This window comes from Sinohyriopsis cumingii, chromosome 11 (genome assembly GCF_028554795.1).
Source record: "Sinohyriopsis cumingii isolate HCF-2022 chromosome 11, ASM2855479v2, whole genome shotgun sequence".
In the NCBI taxonomy this organism is placed as follows: domain Eukaryota; kingdom Metazoa; phylum Mollusca; class Bivalvia; order Unionida; family Unionidae; genus Sinohyriopsis; species Sinohyriopsis cumingii.
The window spans coordinates 67331820-67353313 of record NC_142971.1 but is presented as its reverse complement, the minus strand read 5'-3'; the positions used below and the strand labels follow the sequence as shown (position 1 = coordinate 67353313).

Here is a 21494-nt window from a genome sequence, read left to right as displayed (position 1 = left end):
CATATTTATCAATATTATGTGATTGTGACATTTATTTAGATATACGATAATTTCCGATGTAACATTTATATAGATTTACATAGCAGAGGCAAGCAGTTGTACTACCCCTGCCATTGATGTCTGCATCCACACAGATAACAGCATTTAAAAATATATATATATATATATATATATATATATATATATATATATATATATATATATATATACATGCACACACAACTTAATTGAAAATCAGTCATTCTTTCTTCCATAGACCTAGGCCACAGTTTTGAGTAGATTTCATAGTACCTATCCCAAGGGAAGGGGACTATGGGGGCTATATTTGTGCCAAAAGCCTATCCCAAGGGAAGGGGGCTATGGGGTCTAAATTAATACATACACATACTTAGTTGTACATTAATGGTTATGATTTTGTTTAGCTTTATTTTTTTGTCTAAAAAATGGTCTAAAAAATAGTGGTCTAAAACGCTCTCCATTACGGATCACTGCCATCTCACCTCTGTCTGTGTGGGTTCAAGTCTTGGATTCGACCAGTGTGGGTATGTGAGAAAGCTTGCCAGTAGCTTCTCGTGGGTCGGTGATTCTTTCCGTGTTTTTCCCGGGTTCTTCCTCCACCATTAATACTGGCCGCCATGTATAGCCTATCTTGTGCTGAAAAATGGCGTTAAACCCTACAACAACAACAACAACAACAAGAAATATTTAACTGGCAAAGTATTGAAATTAATATTTATAAATGATAATAATCTTTTTTGATTTTCCTATAAGAAGCAATGGGAAATTAAGACTACCGCTGTAATTAGCACATACCATTATAGTGATGTTATCTTTTTTGCATCTTATATCCTGGTGCTACATGTACAGTCACTGAGGCCAATGTATTTTGGGGAAGTGCCTTCCAATTAACGCCAGTCTCACTGCAGTTGTACACTTGGTCTCGAACCTGACTTTGGTTGGCTATTTCCTTCTGTAGTTTTTCAAGATAAACAGAAATCGCTGCACTATCGGCACTCAGCTTCTCTCCCTCAGTCGATAACTGTCGAATACCATGGCAAACTTAAATTTGTCCAACCATCCGATGCTAGCCTTGAATGAAGGATCTCCACCAACTTTCTTATTCATCTCAACGGCTTTCTCAATTATTATAGATCCAGAGAATATAATTCCTTGGCAGTGTTTTTGAACAATCCATTAAAACATTACAGTATCCAATTGTTCATTTTTAGCAAGCTTCATTGTTTTATGACCTTTACCATTACCATCAGTGATTTCCATTTTCAACAAATGGTTTTCAGTTTTGTCTGCATCGTGCTTTGTCATTTACCCTTGTTCTTCCTATTCCATTAACTGATGCTGTACTTTCACCTTTTCTTATACAATTAATTATTTCAATTTTTTGGGATAATCCCACTACTCGCTTACGTTTCTCTTCCATTTCAATAAGCTTAATAGCACGGTGGAGGGATGGTGCATGCACGATATATAAACAATGCCTTGAGGGTTGAAAGAGACTGATGGTTAATTGGGTGCTGGAAAATCGAAGTTTTACTGTATGTAGAGAATTTCATTCTCTTTGAAATGTTATATGTCATTGTATAGGAAAAAATTCCTGTTCTATGCCTGACTGAACTTCAGTATAAAATGGGTGAAGTTGTAGGGGTTAAAGTGTTTGCTGTGCTGGGATTATTTCACTTTTTTCTTTCCTGTTCCTTTATGAAAATGTCTTAACTGTTTGTTTGGAAGCCCTCTTAACCCGTGAAAGCAAATGGTTTATTCGGGAACTTGGTTGAAATAACAAATTTGTACTTAGCCTGGTAGAGGTAACATGATGCTGCATACAGACACCAAAAGGCCATTTCACACATACTGCAGTTTACATCTTACTACAGGATGAGAACAATACCCGTGTTTGGATTTCAATTAAAACAATTATTTATTAAGTTTCAGCGTGAATTTCTTATGGCTTAGCGAGTCAAAAAAGATAATTATTTGGGTGTTTTATATAGTTGGTCAAAAAGTAAGTTCATGGCACCAAGTGGCAGAGTGGTCTAAAGCTGTCTCCGTTATGGATCACTGCCATCTCAACTCTGCGTGGGTTCGAGTCTAGGATTCGGCCAATGTGGGTATGTGAGAAAGCTTGCCAGTAGCTTCTCGTGGGTTGGTGGTTCTTCCCGGGGTTTTCCCAGGTTCTTCCTCCACCATTAATACTGGCCGCCATGAATAGCCTATCATGTGCTGAAAAATGGTATTAAACCCAACAACAACAACAAAAAGTAAGTCCCATCATACTTAATTTGATTTGAATGAAGTCACAGCAGTTTCATGGATTGGGGGTCAAAAGTAGACTAAAGAATCAAGGATAGATTTGATACACTGATGAATATTTGAATCATATCTTAATACATTTAAGAAAAACATTTTTAATAGTATAATGTGGTATTTGTTAGCTGTAGTGCTTAGTTCTAGGGTACTGAGGGCTTTATCAGTGCCACCGCTTCATTTGCCTAGTGGTTAGAGTGTCCACCTCGGATGCAGGAGGTTGTGGGTTCAGTCCCCAGCTGAGTTATACCAAAGACTTACAAAAATGGTACTAACAGCTGCCTCGCTTGGCGCTCAGCATTAAGAGGTTAGTGTTAGGACTTGTTGGCCTGGTGTCAGGATAATGTGACTGGGTGGGACATCATGCTAAATGTCTGCGGTATGATGCCCCAGTGCTAGACATCAATATAAATTGTCACACTGCAGACATCATAGCGATTTGACTGAAACATTGTTAAAGCTACGTTAAAAATCCAAATCACAGACAGACATCATCAGTACCAGTAGTACAAACATTGTAAGTACCATACAATAAGAATCTTTACACAAATGATGAACTTAATGGGAAATATAATGTGACCTGTGTTTTCTCTTTACAGCCCCAAGACTCTACCCGACTGAGGTGTACGTTTCACCCTATGGCCCAAATTCTGTTAAAGTGGTATTTCGTGGTGTCATTACCCGTGTGCATGAAGAGCAGTTACTTGGATACAAGGTAAATAAGTGAAGACTTTCATCATTCATTCTGTGAAATCTATTGCAACTGAGCACATGTCATTTGTGTAGCAAGATCACAGGGAGTTCAAATAACTACGCTCAGTTACTTGGCTCTGTTGCACATGGATCGATCAAAGGGTTGTCACATGGTAAAACAAAGTGGGTGCTACCAGTACAAGCTAAGGGGATAAATGTTAATGATGTAGAATGATACTTGGCACTGAACAAGTACATATATTAAATTCATGGCTTGATCAAAATGATTGTTAACTTGAAAACAAAGTGAGTGCTCTCTTTACAAGCTAAAGGCTTATCGGGCCATATTCACTGGCAGAAAACTTAGAAATATGACTTGGGGAATAAAATCCAACTTATGGAAAAGCAAAATACAAATTAAATTAAAACTTTCATTGCATTGAACATTGAACACAGTGTTTATACAGCAAAACAAATGGTAATTACAAATGCAGGTTGTTCCGACTTGCATGGAAATAGAAGCAGTATACTTGCTTGTAAACATCCACATTAAACAACATTGCCAGACACTTCATTTTGTGATGGTAGTATTTAAGTTATTTACTACATTCAGACTATTAAGATTAAAATAACTTTAGATTCAAGTATTGTGTAATAAATATCGTCATGGAAAGGATAAAAACGCATACTATATATACAATTCTGAATTGGAATAGTGGCATGAAAACATAAAAATGTTTGAATTTATAGTATTTTTGTATTCTGCAAACATCTAGAGTTTCCGTCATTACACCTAGATTTATCAATATTTTTTTGGTCTCGCTTGTAAGGCAACCCTTACACTCCATAAATGGAATTTTCAGTATAAAAAAACTGACTTATAAGTGAGTATAGAGTAGTTGTCACTAAACTTCTTTTCAAATTAAATTGTTCACTTTTTGGTATAAATTGGCTTTTTTTTCAATTGTGTACCTGCAAAACAGTGTGTATTATGCTAATAATAATAATGAGGACATTGTATAGCGCCTAATCTTTAGAAGCTCTAAGCGCTTTACAACATTAGAAAACACATATAAGATAAAAAACATAATAATATTATTACAAAAACAAACACCATGAAATTAGAAAAACATATAAAAAAATAAAAAACATACTGAGAATATTTCAGGTAGGAAACATTATTAGGCCTTTAAGTTTGTTCTTGCAGTTGAAATAAGTGAGTTTTGAGAGCCCTCTTGAATGTGATCACTGTGTCTTTGTGTCTAAGTTCAGTGGGCAATTCATTCCACATTGCTGGGCCCTGGTATGTTACCATTGTATTTTACATTGCTGCTTTTTGCACAACAAAACCAGATTCCTTTGGTTAAAAAAATTAAATACATTTGTTTCCTGCAAAAACCATCAATATTGGATTTTTAAAAAATTGTTTTAATAGTGAAATGTTAATGCCATGATTTAATTGCAAGTAATAGTGAATCTTCTGCTTATTTATGAGCGGGTCTCTGAGTGCCAATTAAGGAATTTTAAGTTCACTCAAACTTTGAACATGTTTCTCCATAATGAACCAATTCTATCAAACAAAGCTTTTATTTCACCAGGTACTCCTTTCATGGTGGCTTTGCTATTTTTGACCACACTTGTGAAGGACTAGGATAATTTAAGGTAGTTTAATTTTTACTTACACAGTAATATTTATAAGTGTTTGTGTGGTCGTTTGTATTGGGTTTGACTGATGCACAACCATGACTGCTAGCTCTTATGCAGGTAGGATTTGCTTGGCATTTAACTTATTTATTTTTTCCATTCCTTTTTTGATTTTGATGTAGGTCTGCTTTTAATTGAGTGTAACAAAAATTACAAATACATTGCAGTTGGGGGAGCAAACAGTGTTGGCTCTTAATTAGTTTCTCAAATAAATTCCCACCGACATAGCTGTGATGGTAGATTAAGATTTTCTTTGTTTGAAATACAAGAGGGCATATCACATTTATGATGATTACACTGAAACTAAATTATAATATACAACTAAAACATACATTTCACTTTATACCACTTATTTCATTGCTATTTATTTCTTCCAGTGTTGCCACATATGGGCGTTAGTATCATTTTTACTGGTCAAAGTCATATCATTGTTATATACAGTGTAATGAGCATTTTTAAAAAAAGAAAATGTAATAAAATTTAGGACTTATTAAAAGTTGAGAATTACATGATGTTGAATCAAATTTCCTGACACTAACTTCCATTTTCGACCATAAAACTGGCAATATATCAGAGTTTCGTTTACTTCAAATTCATTTGGCATTTTCTAGAAGAAGAAAAAAAATTATATCTACACCTTCCCTCTCATTATAAGCTTTTTCACAAGTTATCTGAGCAGCTGAAACAGAAATATTTTAAATATTTAAATAAAGGGTGTCAGGTTTGCATAGACATACATTATTGGTTCAGTTTTGTGTTTAGCTCTGGATTTTTACATGCAGCTCATATTACATTCTAATATTGACAACCAGTCTGTTACCAGTTTCCTTTCTGTTGTTGTTGTTGTTGTTGTAGGGTTTAATGCCATTTTTTAGCACACAATAGGCTATACATGGTGGCCAGTATTAATGGTGGAGGAAGAACCCGGGAAAACCCCGGAAAGAACCACTGACCCACGAGAAGCTACTGGCAGTTTCCTTTCTGCACAATAACTTGAGTTATTTACAGTCTACAGTAACCAGACTTTGTGTATGGCTTGCACTTGGGGTAAGGAAGAACCCTATTGATTTGGAGATCAAACGCCAAGGTCATGGTAAGTGAAAGAATAGTTTCCTCACAGTGACTATGGTTTCCATGAAAAGTTACCAAATTCTGGTGGTTACTTGCAGATGGGGTGGGGAGTGGGGAACTTTGGGTAAAAGGTCAATGTCATTTGACTGTTTCCACACAATAACTTGATTTGCCACCAGATATTCTTCAGACTTTGTGGATGATTTGCACTTGAGAAAAGGAAGAATCTTTTCAGTTGTGGGGTAAGAAGGTCAAAGGTCAATGTCATCTTGACTGAAAGAAACGTGGTTTCTGCACCGTAGCTAGAGTTCTCCACCATCTACAATTATCAGACTTTATGGATATCTATGTTTGCAGTAAGGAAGAAGCCTCGGTCAAAAGCTCAAAGGCTAAAATTGCTGTCATTGAAAAATAAAAATGGTTTCTGCACACTGTTGATCATTGTACATAAAAATACCAAGATCAAATTTTGAGGATGGCTTGAAAATGGGGTAAGAAAGAAACCAATTGATTTTGAGGTCAAAAGGTAAAAGGTAGTGGTTACTGTTAGGAAGGAAGAAAAATTACTTCTGCACTTCTGTTGATTTTGAGCTGAATGAGTAAGTAATATAAGAGTGGACTGCATGCATTTTAAGTGAGGCATTGGCGGTAATAATTAATTAGGATTATTACTAAAATACGAACTATGTTTGTGATAGTGGCAATACTAGCAGTCACTCCAAGCTTGTAATTTCCACACAGTAAAATTGGTCTTTTATTGGTGGACAATTAATAATAGCTTCTGAAGCAGACTTGTTGATCAGTGATTTGAAAGAAAATAACTCTGGATTTTATCAACTCATTATCATACCTCTGCTTTGATATCAAAGGAAAGGATTTCTTTACATATTTTTTGTATATGCCCTTTCACATGGTCCAAAATTTCAGTCTGAATTTACTCTCTGCATGATAATTAATGTTTATGACATTGGCTGCTGGAGTCTACCAAAAGTTTGATAGATATAAAATAGGTAATTACATTCTGGCTTCATTTGTCATAGTTAAATATTTAAATATATACTAAAATTTAACAAATTATTGCTTACAAATAAAATAATTTTCTAAAACTTGGCCCTGTATGAATTCATTTTTTCACCCACAGCTTCGCTTCTGGAAAGATTCAGATGACATAAGGAATGCTGAGGATGTTGATGTGGAGAGGCGAAATGATGGAATCATATATGGAATCCAGGCAGATACATTGTATCATCTCCGTGTCTTGGCATACAGTCTGGGTGGCGATGGTGCAAAGAGCTCACCCACAGTACTCTTCACTCTAGGTGAGTGTGCCTGTGTAAAATCCCCAACCCATTGTTTATGTCATTTTTCATCTCATTGTCCAAGTTCTTTTACAATTATCTGACAAGAAGGTTTGTCTGTTTTCTGTGCTGTCTTTTAGCCTTACTGGTCATAGAGAAGAGCTTAACGGATTGCGTGTTGTATGTTGTCCATCCATTAGCACAAATTTGTTATTGATACTTCATTGGTACAACTTAGAGGATTGCCAGGAAACTTTACATGTACATTGATCCCAAGGTTGTTCCTGAATGAAAATGATGCCACTCAGAAACCCAATATGGCTGCCACAAGAGCAATTTTTTAAATCACTACTCAGCCTGAATGGATGGTCATATCAGTATCTGGCTGTTAGTTTGTCCTGAATAAAATGGTGCTGATCTGATGTCCAATATGGCCACCATGGCAGCCATCTTGAAAATCTTGTTATCATTAACGTCTCCTGAGCAGAGTCATATTGACATGGCGTTTTCTTCAGAATACTTCATATGATGTTTAGTTGGTCCTAATTCATTTACTGCTAATGGGACTGCTCCGGTGGCCTGGCGTTTAGAGCATCCACTTAAGATGCAGGAGGTAGCATGTTCGATCCTTGACCAAATTATACCAAAGACTTATAAAATTGGTACTAACAGCTGCCTTGCTGTGTGCTCAGCATTAAGAGGTTAGTGTTAGGACTTGTTGGCCTGGTGTCAGGATAATGTGACTGGGTGGGACATGATTATACATGTTCTGTGTCATGATACCCCAGTGCTAGATATCACTATAAACTGCCATACTGCAGACATCATAGTGATATGACTGAAAAATTGTTAAAACTATGTTAAAAATCCAAATCACACACAAACACACACATTGCCAATGGTGCCAAGCTGACCTTTTATTTCCAACATGGCAGCCATCTTAAAATGTCATTGCTAATTTTCCGTACACTCAGCATTAAGGGGTTAGTGTTAGGACTGGTCAGCCTGGTGTCAGGATAATGTCACTGTGTGGGACATGATTTTACATGTCTGTGGCATAATGCACTAGTGCTAGACATCACTATTAACTGCCACACTGCAGACATCATTGCGATATGACTGGAAAATTGTTCAAGTTACGCTAAAAATCCAAAACACACACACTAATTCTCCTCATTTTAAGGTCGTGTTGGCATGGTGTTTTAACCAAACGTCTTACACTAATACTTAGTTGTTCATGATTGAAAATGGTGTCAATTGAATCCAGTATGGTTGACACAGAGGTCAATTTGAAAGTTGCATTATTGCTCAAGAACATCAGAGTTGATATCAACAATGAGGAGTTTCAATGAAGCAGTCTTGTCTTGGAATCCTGGAAATTTTCTCAGCAAGGAGGGCATCAGTTCTTTTGGAGGACTTTTGTTTTTAATAAAGTGTTTTCTTGTCCTCACCTTTTTGTTCTGAAATTTTAAACAGAATGGCTTAAAAGAAAGATAAACTGTGTTAAAATTATTACACAAGGTTCAAAATTATAAGTATCAAAATGCTACGGTGTTATAAAATCACATACGATGTAACATAAATTTAAAAAATGGCCATTACAGTTTTAAGAAATCTCAGTAGCTTAAACATTCTATATTGCTCAGAATGCAAAATTTAAGGCCTGATGGAATCTACTGAAACACACTATACAACCTAAAAATATCTTTGAAGCTGAAAAGTCCCTTAGTTTTGAAAAAGTTGGTTGTTATCCTTGAGGAGTTATTAAAATTGCTGAAAGTTTGCGCCACAAAACTCTTTAAAGTTATTTGAGCAAATACAAAACTTTAGAACTGAAGAAAATATATTTTTATTCTGAAGCTCTGTTATTGACCTTGTTTCCAAAAAAGTTGATAAAATAGAAGCAAATTGGAGGACACATCAAATGATATATGGCACTGGTAGCTACCAGATGGAGTGGCATTCCTTTGCTGTAGCGTTTATTTGTATGGGTTTTTTTCTTCCACATTTGTACCCTATTTATAAATTGATAAAAAGGTAACATATGGAGAAAGTGTATCACTCGCATATCAAACAGTTTGTCAGATTTGTCACTCACCTATCAAACAGTTTGTCAACTTTGTCACTCGCCTATCAATCAGTTTGTCAACTTTGTCACTCGCCTGTCAATCAGTTTATAGTTTATCAGCTTTGTCACCAAGCTATAAAACTGTCAGCTTTTGTCACTCACCTATCAAACAGTTTGTCAGCTTTGTCACTCACCTATAAATCTGTTTGTCAGCTATGTCACTCGCCTATCAAACAGTATGTCATCTTTGTCACCTATAAAAAAGTTGGTCAAGTTTGTTACTCACCTGTCAAACAGTTTGTCAGCTTTGTCACTCACCTTTCAAATAGTTTGTCAGCTTTGTCACTCACTTGCCTATCAGATAGTTTGTCAGCTTTGTCACTTGCCATCAAACAGTTTGTCATCTTTGTCACTCACACATCAAACAGTTTGTCATCAGTTTTGTCACTCACCTACCAAACAGTTTGTCAACTTTGTCACTTGCTTATCACAAAGTGTATCAGCTGGACTTGAAGCAAGTATATACAGTATTTCCCAATATTTTCATTGATAAATCTTTCATTAGACATATGTTTTTCAGTTATTCATTGAGAAAATATTTAAAATAAAATATAACTTGCCATGGTTTTCAGCAATAAACCAGTATGTTGAGTCTTCATTTTAATCAAGATTTTAGAATGTAAAGGAAGCATTTGTGACCTTTTCTGTAAGAAAAAATGGGATTCACATCAGCCTTTGTTATAAGCAGGTTGACATGGGAGTAGTGTATATAAGACATTAAAACTAAATGTTGTGAAACTGGTAGAATATCACAATATGACATATTGCAAGAAAAATTTATATTATAGAACTTGTTGCACAAATTTGTCAGTGTAATCACTGGAATTGTACAGTGTAATGAACAGAATTACAGTGTAAAATATACAATTTTATTGTAATGAACACTGTTTTAAAATGTTTATATATCATGTAAAAGTTTCTCTATTTAACCTCGGGTCACAATTAGCATTTTCTAAAAAGAAAACATCACCTAATGGAAAATAACCTTCTAGAATGATCCTGACATTTACAAAACATTAAGCTGGGTTATGTATAATTCACTTAGGAAATTATAAAACTTTGACCCAAATAATCATTTTTACTTCTTCTATTAATAATAATACTGATTTTAAACCCATACATATAGAGAATAATTTATCAATGTATTGGTTGTTTACAATGAATACAATAAAAAAAATCAATTTGGGTCAAGCAGAAATGAACTCAGTTTTGGACAAGGTCAAGTCCATCATACAATGTTACATCACAGTAGTATTTAGTGAAATAAGATAAATTAAAACTAACAAACAATCAAAGCAAATTAAATATATTTGACAATATGTATAAATGCTGCACTGTGGATTTGGCAGGAGCATAGTGTTATCTTTGTCTGTCCATCTGTCACACCATGGTTAAATAGCATATTTTGATTAGTTATCCACCTGTCACACCATGGTTAAATAGCAATTTTTTATTAGTTATCCATCTGTCACAACATGGTTAAATAGCATAGTTTGATTAGTTATCCATCTGTCACAATCTGGTTAACTTGCCTATTTAGATTAGTTGTTCATCCATCTGTTACAACCTGGTTAACTTGCATCTTTCGATTAGTTCATCCATCTGTTATACCATGGTTAACTTGCATCTTTAGAATCATTGTTCATCCATCTGTGACACCATGGTTAACTTGCATCTTTATATTCATTGTTCATCCATCTGTGACACCATGGTTAACTTGCATATTTAGATGTGTTGTTCATCCATCTGTGACACCATGGTTAACTTGCATCTTTAGATTCATTGTTCTTCCATCTGTGACACCATGGTTAACTTGCATCTTTAGATTCGTTGTTCATCCATCTGTGACACCATGGTTAACTTGCATATTTAGATTAGTGCCATGGGCACTATGAACACATTTCTAGTTTTTTGTTTTTTTTTAATTACAGGTGGTCAGGTGAGATATGACCCAACAGTGTCTGATGTTAAGTATCTTACCAGTGACAACTCAGGTGGACCCAGCTTACGGACCAGTACTTCAGCCATATTCAGCACTCTCAGTCTACTCCTCCTTTGCCTCATCCTCCTATAAAAAAACAAAATACCTCCCTCATGAAACTAGTGCGACTATAGTTTAAACATTTCAATTTTTTATACTTACTTGATCAAATTGGAACCATTTTTGTCTGGGCCTTTGGTGTATGTATATGTGTGTGCATGTATGAGTGATATTTGTTCAGCTGGGTAGTTGCTTTATTTCCCAAAGTGAAGATGGCTTAAATTTTTTTATTCATTTCAATAAATCATAACAATTTTTTTTCAGAATATTGTTTTTTTTTTAATATTGAGTACATGTCCAGAAGGATATATACCTTGATTTTTTTATCATAATTTTGCTTGCTTACAAGTAATTCATCATAATATTTACATTTCTTTTCATCATAATATTTATATTTCTATCCATTAATTATGGTTATAAATTTAAAAAAAAATAGGTATTCCATATAATGGTAAATGCATATGTACTGGGCAAGAAATAGGACCAAACTTAAAGTGGAAACATGTAGATATATATGACATTCATATTCCTTCTCATGTTTCTATGGGATTGTCTTTGCATAAACTTATAGCATTGCTATTGTTTAAAGTCAGTGTCTTATTAATCATGACTATCTGATACTGCTAATTTTCATTGAAAAACAGTTCCGAAAGTTGATGGCATTTAATATTTTGGTAAACAGTTGATCTTTTGAATTATGTGGGTAAAACTTAAAAGTAAAGTAACAAAAGATGAATAAAATGATATCCAGAAACACATCAAAATAAGAATGGTATCGAATCTGTATTTTTTCTCTCATTTACATTATTTCATATATTTTAAAATGAACATATATCAACACATTAATGTTGGCAATGCAGCTTTAAAGTTTCTTTTAAATGAGATACAAAAGTTGTTTCCCATATGTCTTGAATGATTAGCAACTGATCAAATATTAACATTTGGAAATAGAACCGTTTATTTTATTGGAAAACATGTTCAGTCAGCGAATCATGAGATTTCTATGTTTGACTATCTCTTGGTCCATTGAATATTGCTCATCGTTGCTGAGTGGTGAGAATGCTTACTCCTTGTGTATTACCCATGTCTTACATTCATTTGAATAATAGTACAAAACGCTTGCTCACAGTTTCATTCCAGATGGCACAATTCGTGTTGTCTTGTGTAAAATATGTAAATTATGGGATATTTGTGTAAAAAAAAATTTTTTTCATTGTTTTCCATAACTTTATTGGATTATGCTTTTATTTACAAGCTAATGTATTATGTGTACTTTAAAAGAAATTCCTCAGTAATATTTCATTTCAGTAATTCTAAACATAATATGACAGCTTTCCGTGAATAAACTTGCATTGTTTTGGCATTAACAAACTTCAGCAGTCTGTACATGATATACTCATTTATACCAGGGTATGTTTATCAGGTTTTGAAAAACAAAATGTTACATTTGATAAACGAGTGATAGTTTCTTGTTTTCCTGACTATACAACTTTTGATAACTCAAAGAACCCAATTTACAAGCATGTCAGTAGACCACAAAAATGAACATATTGAATCGTGAATTTTCAGGTTGTAACAAAATTTGCCATTTAATTGTTGAAGTTTATGATTTTCAACATTTGTATATATACATATTTTGTAGTGTTTTTATGTGTATTTTTATTGTGGATATTTTTATGAACATACAATGCATATTAAATGTATATTTTTGTCTTATAACAAAATTAACTGAATTTATCTTACCTGTCTTTATCATTCTGTATCATTTCTTCATTCCAAGTAACATATAACATTCCAGGTATAGAATTATATACATTTTATACATGTAAGTTTAAGGTGTATCATCTATAATCATTTTTGTTCTTGTAAACTCTGGAATCCCATTTTCACAGGTGTGCTGCAAACCTGTTGGATAGTTTTTACATTTTCAGGGAGCCTAGTCCCTCACATGTCTTTCTCAGGAAACCTTTTTCTAATACACCAGTTACTAAGGGGACGTTAATTGTAATATATTAGACTTAATAAGCACCATGAAATTCCTAGATCTGTATCTCTACTGGCCATAGTCTACAAGAACTTACAAGAGGGTCTGTTGTCCATTGTTGTCCATCAGTAAGCACACATTTGTTATTGCTACTTGCAGGATTGCCAAGAGACTTTAAACACACATTCATCCCATGGTCTGTTTGGTTCTAGATGAAAATGATACTGTTCGCATAACTGAAATGGCCAACAGTGGCCATGTTGAAAATCTCATCACTACTCCTACTTAAATATGTTTCAAATTTGAAGACATTAATTGAGTCTCTTTGACAGTGATCTAGAGATCATAAAACACTGAAATTGAGTTTTCTTGCCTCTGCTAACCAAAGTGACTTTTTCAGTAGTACTTATCTTTTATTGGGGGTGGGGCACAGAATCTCAAGTTCAAGCTCAAACTCAAAAGTTTTCTGGTCTCCAGGTCAGTCTTACAGTGATCAAAATAAGATTTAATAGTCTATTGTTACTCCAAAGTACTGATTTTTTTTAATCATCAGTTATACCTCTAGCCTGTTATTCAGATGTAGTAATTGTGTTATCAGTTTTACGGTGCTATGTAATAGTTTGAAGTTTCCTAGTTTTTCGAATGTGTGGAAATGTAAACTTAGTAATATGGTTTCAGAGGTGCATAATTATCTTTAATTGCAACTTTGCTGAATGGAGCTTAATATTTTGCACAAACATTATGTAAGTCGATTTTACCTGGACAAAATAACAATTTTTGAATGAAGCTTGCTTTGACATGGCAGGAATAATATTTGCACTCAGTTTGACAGGTAATAATGTTATATTGTCTGGCAGGTAATAATTTGTTTCACAGGTAATAATTTTACACTCAGTTTGTCCAGAATAATTATTATTGGTTCTCTTTTTTTAATTTATTTCAGAATATAGACTATTATTTCTTTTTTGTTCACTTAAGACAGTACATGAGAATATTGATACAGGCTCTATAGCATTGACGCTTGTTTGTATTGTTTCATAGGAAAAATCATACCTGTTGGGCGAGTGGTCAAGATGTACTGGGGGGAAGTGGGTGCAGTTTTGGGGTGGGTTTGACTTTTTACACACTCAAAAAGTATATGGTAACGTTTTTTGTTCCAGATTAAAGGTACAATTATCATTTCATCATGGTAGCAGTGGCATAGCAAGAAATTCTGTTACCCCCTCCTTCCAACCGGCGAAAAACTTAATATCAACAACAAAAAAAGTTGTTGGATAGGGATTTCGGGCCCCCACTTGAATATGCGGGGGTTGCTATGCCATGGCAGTGTAGCTACATTTAAGAGAGTGTAAATTGTATATATTATGTTTTGCACCAACATCCCTCCCACTCACCCAGCAGTATTGATTCCTCCTTCCTATGCATTATGTGCTACTATTCTTCATACATCATTTACTCTGTTCACATTTTTATCAGCACTTTGTACTAATTACTGTATATAAAAAAATAAAAAACATTCCATTTATGTCTCTTTTTTATAACAACTTTTTTCTCTTTCCTTGCAAATGTTGGTCAGTGCAGGTTCACACAGATTAAGTTTCTGGCTTGATTGCAAAGCAATTCTAACTTATGGATTGCTAATATCTTTGTCCATTTTGTTTTGGGTTCAGATCATGTTCTCAAACACTGTTACTCAGAGTTACACAAGTTGATGTTTAAATGTGTTATGAATTACTACATGTTTCAGGAAAAAGTCTGTCATTGTGACTTTCATTTTATTGGCCTTGCATTTAACTTATTTGTCAGTCACCATTGCCTTTGGAGTCGCATAACTTGGCATGTTATTGAATTATGAGTAGTACTACAGATATCAGTGACAACTTTGTCACTGTAACCAATATTTCATTGGTCAGTGATTTGTGTTCAGCTGTTTTTAGTTCTCTAGTTAATAGACAAGTGGAGCTTATTTGATGGTCTTTTGTGCATTTATACTGGGAAGAGTTTGTTAGTACTACTCCTAGCACAAACTACTAGGAAGAGTTTGTTAGCACTAGTCCCAGCACAAACTACTGGGAAGAGTTTGTAGCATCTCCTAGCACAAACTACTAGGAAGAGTTTGTTAGTTCTACTCCTAGCACAAAATACTGGGAAGAGTTTGTAGCTTCTCCTTGCACAAACTACAGGGAAGAATGCCATGAAGCAATTCAAGTACATTCATCACAATGTCAAGTTTGTTTTAATTGAAAATGTTGCCAATCTGACATCTAATAATCTTCTCTGGGCCCATATGCTAATTACTCCATATGTTAATTACTCCATTTGCTAATTACTCCATATGTTAATTACTCCATTTGCTAATTACTCCATATGCTAATTACTCTGAAACAAATGTGTATATCAACATCACTGAAAGACTTCTTATGCTGTTTACTTGTTCCTAACTGAAACTGGTGCCCCTCAGACATTTAATGTTGTCCTTAGGTCCAGGTACCAAACCTTGTATAGTCCTATCATGGTTCCCATGCTTTTCTAAATATAAATTTCCAGGTCATTTCCTGGGGTTTTCCAGAATGAAATTAGTTTTTTTTTTAAGGTTCACATATGACCATTACTGAATGAAATTACATAACATTTTAGATTGCAAAACATGCATTTTCTAAATGTAACAATGTTTCTCTTTCAAGGCTCTCCAAAAGCATTGAAGTCAAAAAAGATGATCTTGTACAAAACCACAAAATGTATCACATGAAACAAGTTTGATTATATGCCTATAAATTAGCATGTAAAGTCATTTCAGTGTACAGAATAAACCTTAAATTCCAAAGAATCCTATAGCAATATATATATATATATATATATATATATATATATATATATATATATATATATATATATATATATATATATATATATATATGCATCTCATAGAAAGTAACATTTTCTATTATAGTATATATAATAACAATAAATGCAAATAATTAGAATCTTGTCTTCTAACGAAAAGAGTTTAACGCTGAATTTATCTGTGCCAATAAAATTCCAAGCAAGATTTTTTAAAGAACCTAATCTCCTAAAGACGATCTGGTCAAATATCCATCATTTAAAAAACATTTTCAAAAGTGTTGATTTATATTTTGACAAAATTATATACTGTTGTATAAACAAGGACTAAATTTTCTGTAAAATCAACTTCGTTAAACCAGTCCCCAAACCTGTATTGATACAGGGGCTCTTATCGTTTTTCAATATGTACCACCATGTCTGCCAATTCTGTGCAATGGGTACCCCACCAAGGCGGCCAATTCTGTGCAATGATTTGTCATTTCTGTAACCACTGGATCATGTGTTAGTTTTTTTCAAAAATCCATTTTGTATCAAGAAAGAACGATCGTACTTTAATTGAGAAAAGTGATATTCATAAAGTGTACAAAAATATCCCCCATTTAGACTCGAGATGCACATGAAAATATGATTTCTAAATGTCAATATGTAGACCCACTCCATGACCTTCTTGAACCTGTAACCCAGAAAATCCGATTTACTATACATCTTTTAGAATCATACATTATATAAAAAATGGTAATGTGTACCTTAAAACAATACTGCATTTTAATCCAAGTTTCCAATTTTGCAAGAAGTTGTCCAACACGTACAAATTCGTCTGCTATGCAACGCGTCAAGTTGCTGCTAGAACGTAAATTCTCAAGAAATTCCCCGGTGTATAGTCTGTTAATTCTGTAGTAATTTTTCCCCATTAACAAGACGTAGTAAACACATTCCATCCTATTCATTGTTGTTTTTCTTCCACGTAATAGCTTACTTTTTTAAATAAAATGTTTAACTTTACTAAGTTTTTTACAAGATCGGTTTAGTTTGCTTAATATCTCTTGCCAATTATTGGCATTTTTACGTGGAATTTTGTAAAACTAAAATAAACCTGACTTAATTAATTACTCGACTGAACTGCAGACAGAAGCAGTCCAAAGTAATATATTTCATTTCTATAGACCGATGGATAAGACGTTACATCTTTTCAAAGCTGTGCGCAGAATAGGCCGACATATCGCGAGTCAGAAAAACGTTGGGGTGATATCCTTTTCGTCAAAAACTAATATTACATTGTACAGAATATTCTGGTGACAATTGCCTCTTTTAAATTGGTAAGCATGGCTTTATTTTATTTTCGTCAATCAGTCTTATTCGGTATGCGTTTTGCTTCAATATTGGAGATGGAAACCTTAGGTGCGCAGAAATGCCTGACAGCATTGTAATACAACGAACGACAATTTCTCATTTCAGCTTTGAGATTCAACATTTTGGACAACAAATTTGGCTTAAAACAAATAGCAGTCCGTTTTCTAATCCGAGTTTCCTCCGAAAACTCTAACACAAACCTCTGACAAGTTGTCCTGTCGAAGTTCCTCACATCGAAAACCACAGTTCTCATGAACCAAAGCGGACAAAACGACAGCAAAGAGGCCATCGTTCACGCAAAAGTTTCTTTACACGACGGCCTCCATCTCTCAAAAAATTACATTGTATCCATACTGCCTTTCCCACATATCCCAGTAGAAGGAAGGTTTCAATTCTTTGCTGCCGAATAGGACAAGATTTGCCAAGATGATCACTGGACCCAGTACGTGGTTTCCAAGGGACTCTACTTCACGTGTAAAAGACCTACTACTCTGTCCAGAGTCCCATCAGCTACAAACATTCTAACAAACCCATTCAAAACTACCACCAAAGCAAGAAATAAACTACCTTTCTGAGAAAATGGCGGCAGAAAACGTTCAAAATATAATTCCCCAGGAGATTTTATACCAGACTTTTTTAGTTCCATAGGCAAAGGGCACTCTGCGCCCTGTCATCGACTTAAGCAACCTCAATCAATTTATTCAGGCTCCTTTGTTTTTTATGGAAACACCTCGGCACATTTTAAATGCATTTCAAGAGGGAGACTTCGCAATCAGAGTGAACTTAAAAGATGCATATCTCCACGTACCTATTCACAAGCCTTCCAGTAAGTTTCAGTGTTTCGCCTACAACGACATCGTTTATAAATTCCAAGTTCACCCATTTGAACTCAACATCAGACCCTGGGTCTTCACTTGTCTGATGAGCCGCGTTATGACCCATGTCCAGACCATCTCCAAGGCAGCGACATCGAGTTACCTGGACGACATCCTGCAAAAAAACATCAGGCTCGTTATTTACTAAAACGCGATATGATAACCCTTGTCACATTGCTTACAAATCTGGGTTTCCCCGTCAACAAGGACAAATTCGACCTAGTACCATTTTAACAATTTGTCCATCTAGGTATGCAATTCAACACACTAGTAAACATAGTACGTTTCGCTCGTGAACGGGCATTGAAAATTAGGACTATGGTGGCTTCGCTATTCTCAAGGGAATCTCTCCGCACGGGAATTCCTTCGCCTTCTAAGTTTGGTCAACACTGCAGCTGACCTCATCATCATAGACCGCTTTTATATGCGCCCATTAAAAATGATATTTATTTCATCCCAATGGAGGCCAAAGGTTTACCCACTAGACCAGTCTCTTCCGATTTGCACAAATATGCGGTAAGATCTGCCGACTTAGAGCAATACCTCCGCAAGTACACAGCCAGAGACCATAGTCTGTGAGGATGCAAACCTCAGTAGCTGTTGATAATATAGTGTTTTCACTAGAAGACCTATATGTCTAGTAGAGGTGCTTGTGTAACATCCAACTTGGCCACCATGGGGGTCATCTTGAAAATATTGCCACTCCTCCTGCCTGGAAGGTTATATCGACATGCGGTATTTTGACTAAATTACTTGTGATGTCTGGTTGGTTTACTAAATGACTTCTTCACAGCCAATAATGTACCTTCTAAATTTTTTCGAGGTATGGGCAAGTCAGCCAGAATACTATCAACAGGCGGAAAAGTTCTTTATTTCTGAATCTTTTGAATGCAAGAAGTTCCTCTTTTAATAACTTCCACAGTCCACAGACATGTCCAAAACCTAGTTCAAAAAGACTAAAACCTAACGATCCTTGAACTGATTCCCTACGATTTAAACTGTTGGAAGCCTAACTCGTGCATAACTTGTTGGAAATTCCAGACATGAATTTGTGGCTTGATCAGACTGGATAGGTTTGGGAAGACCAGAAAGTACTTTTCAGAAGAAAAAAAAACACGTCAAAGCTTTTACTATGGTTTTAATTTTAATATTTCTCAGAGGAATAGCCTCTGAAAATTTTATGGATGCACACATTATCGTCAATAAATATTGGTTGCCTGAGTTGGTATTAGGTAAGGGACCGGCTCAGTCTACCATTATTCTAAACTGTTCAACAGGTACAGGAATTGGGTGCAGATATGACTTGTGTATCTTCTGATTTGATTTTCCTACCATTTAATAAGCATTAACGATGTATAGTATTTAGAAACATCACTTTTACTTTTCAGCCAACAGATCTTTAATACGTTTTATGATCCCTAAATGACCAGCAAAGGGAGTTTCATGGGATAGAGAAATAATGTCCTGTCGATATGACACTGGAACAACAATTTGAAGCTCACTGACCAATAGTCACCAACGGGTTTCTCATGTGGCCTCCACTTCTCAAAAAGACCCATTTTTCACAACGTAACAAGCTGGAACTTGTCTGACACCAGTTTCGCTAATAGCTCTCTGAAACACACCGGATATATCAGGATCTTATCCCTGTTCGACATTGAGTAATTATCTTTTGTCACTCTGGTTGGAATAAAGAGAATGAGTAGTAAAAAGAGGAATACTGCAATCAATACCACTCGCTTGATCAATACCAGGATCATAAGCGACCTCGTCAAAAGCCTGACTAATAATAAATGTGTCTACTAAAGGAATACATTCACAATCAGCATCATTCTGTGAAGAGCTCTTTTTGCCAGAGCTCTAATAAATGCACAAGCAGGGTATAAATCTGGGATTTAAATCTCAACAGGATAAACTTTCTTATCCAAACAAGCCATGTCAGCTACCTTTGGATAAACCACAACACCATCTCCACCTAGGCCATTGCCTAGTAATAAATGAATACCTCAATTGGTAATGAATTCGCCGCTCCAACAGTCCTGGTATTGGGACTATGTCTGATGTAAATGACAGAGATAAACTTAGCAGAATCAGCCAAACCTTTTGTAAAATCTTTGTAAATGAATGGTTCATAATTCCCCATGATAATATCATAATGGGGTGATGCATTGCATTCAGTACATGACCGTGACTTGGCCTTTTAGAAATAAGAGCATTTGGAATATCTATATCTTTATTGTATTGCTTATTTTTCCACCTGTAGTAATCAGAAAGAACGTGCCCTTTTTGCCTTACAATAAGTGCACATAGGAAAGATAAAGATTTACGATCAGTCTTATAATAAGTTTGATTGTACTAGATTGAGATTTACGTGTACTTGCATTAGGCTGGGATGGTTATTAAAAAAGAAACAATAACTGCTGAGATGAAGACTTATTGATCAATAAAACTTTGTGAGTCAAGGAATAATCATCAGCTGTACAAGCAGCATGTTCCAAAGTCTGCCTATCGAGGTAGGTCTTGACATCACTGTGGATGCAATTCTTGAACTCATCAATATGAATTGTCTGAAGTTCTTCGAAATTTCGACCAACCTTTTGGGCTGAGCACCGCCTATCAATCAGTTGCAAATTCGACATGAGTTCATCCGGTTTATCTTTCACAGCTCCTAAAACTCTGTCGATATGCCTCAAAATTTTTATTAACCACGTAATAATCAGCACTTTTTTTGTGCAGACAATGGAGTGTTATCTTGGCGAGCTTTGCCAGTAACTAAACTTTGTAACAGCAAGGCCCAGTACTCTATTGTCTTAATATGCGGAAAATGTCGATCTACTTCTTTTCCTTAAACTGAGGTGCTACCATAATATGTCTGGTAACATCAAAATATGAACTTGTGTGTAAATGAGAAGAGTGCTTTCTGCATACCAGTTCAAAGTCTTTTTTAACATAAATTCTCTCTCTCTCTCTCTCATGTTTCTGATTTTGGATTTCGATCATTTCATTTTTGAAACTGCAGCTTTCTCAACTCTAATTCAATATGAGTTTTTATTTTGACGATTATTTTGGGATTTAATTCGCAATACCGAAGTTTGTTTTTCAGTCTCACATTGTATTCTAGAGAAATAAAAAAAAAACATTTGAATTTTACAAAGCTTGCTTCCTTTCACACTTTTCTGCTACT

The 21494-nt window shown here is 35.0% G+C and overlaps 1 protein-coding gene across 1 annotated transcript in view; it reads left to right on the top strand.

Annotated features, from left to right (window-relative positions):
* LOC149788619 (contactin-like) overlaps positions 1–14766 on the top strand; it is an 87851-nt gene extending 73085 nt beyond the window's left edge. The window contains exons 23-25 of the mRNA XM_089974701.1: positions 2922–3037; positions 6932–7109; positions 11148–14766. Coding sequence (XP_089830827.1) covers positions 2922–3037; positions 6932–7109; positions 11148–11290 — 437 coding nt within the window. The 3' untranslated portion in view covers positions 11291–14766. The remainder of the gene's footprint in view (positions 1–2921; positions 3038–6931; positions 7110–11147) is intronic.
* Positions 14767–21494: the final 6728 nt, after the last annotated feature.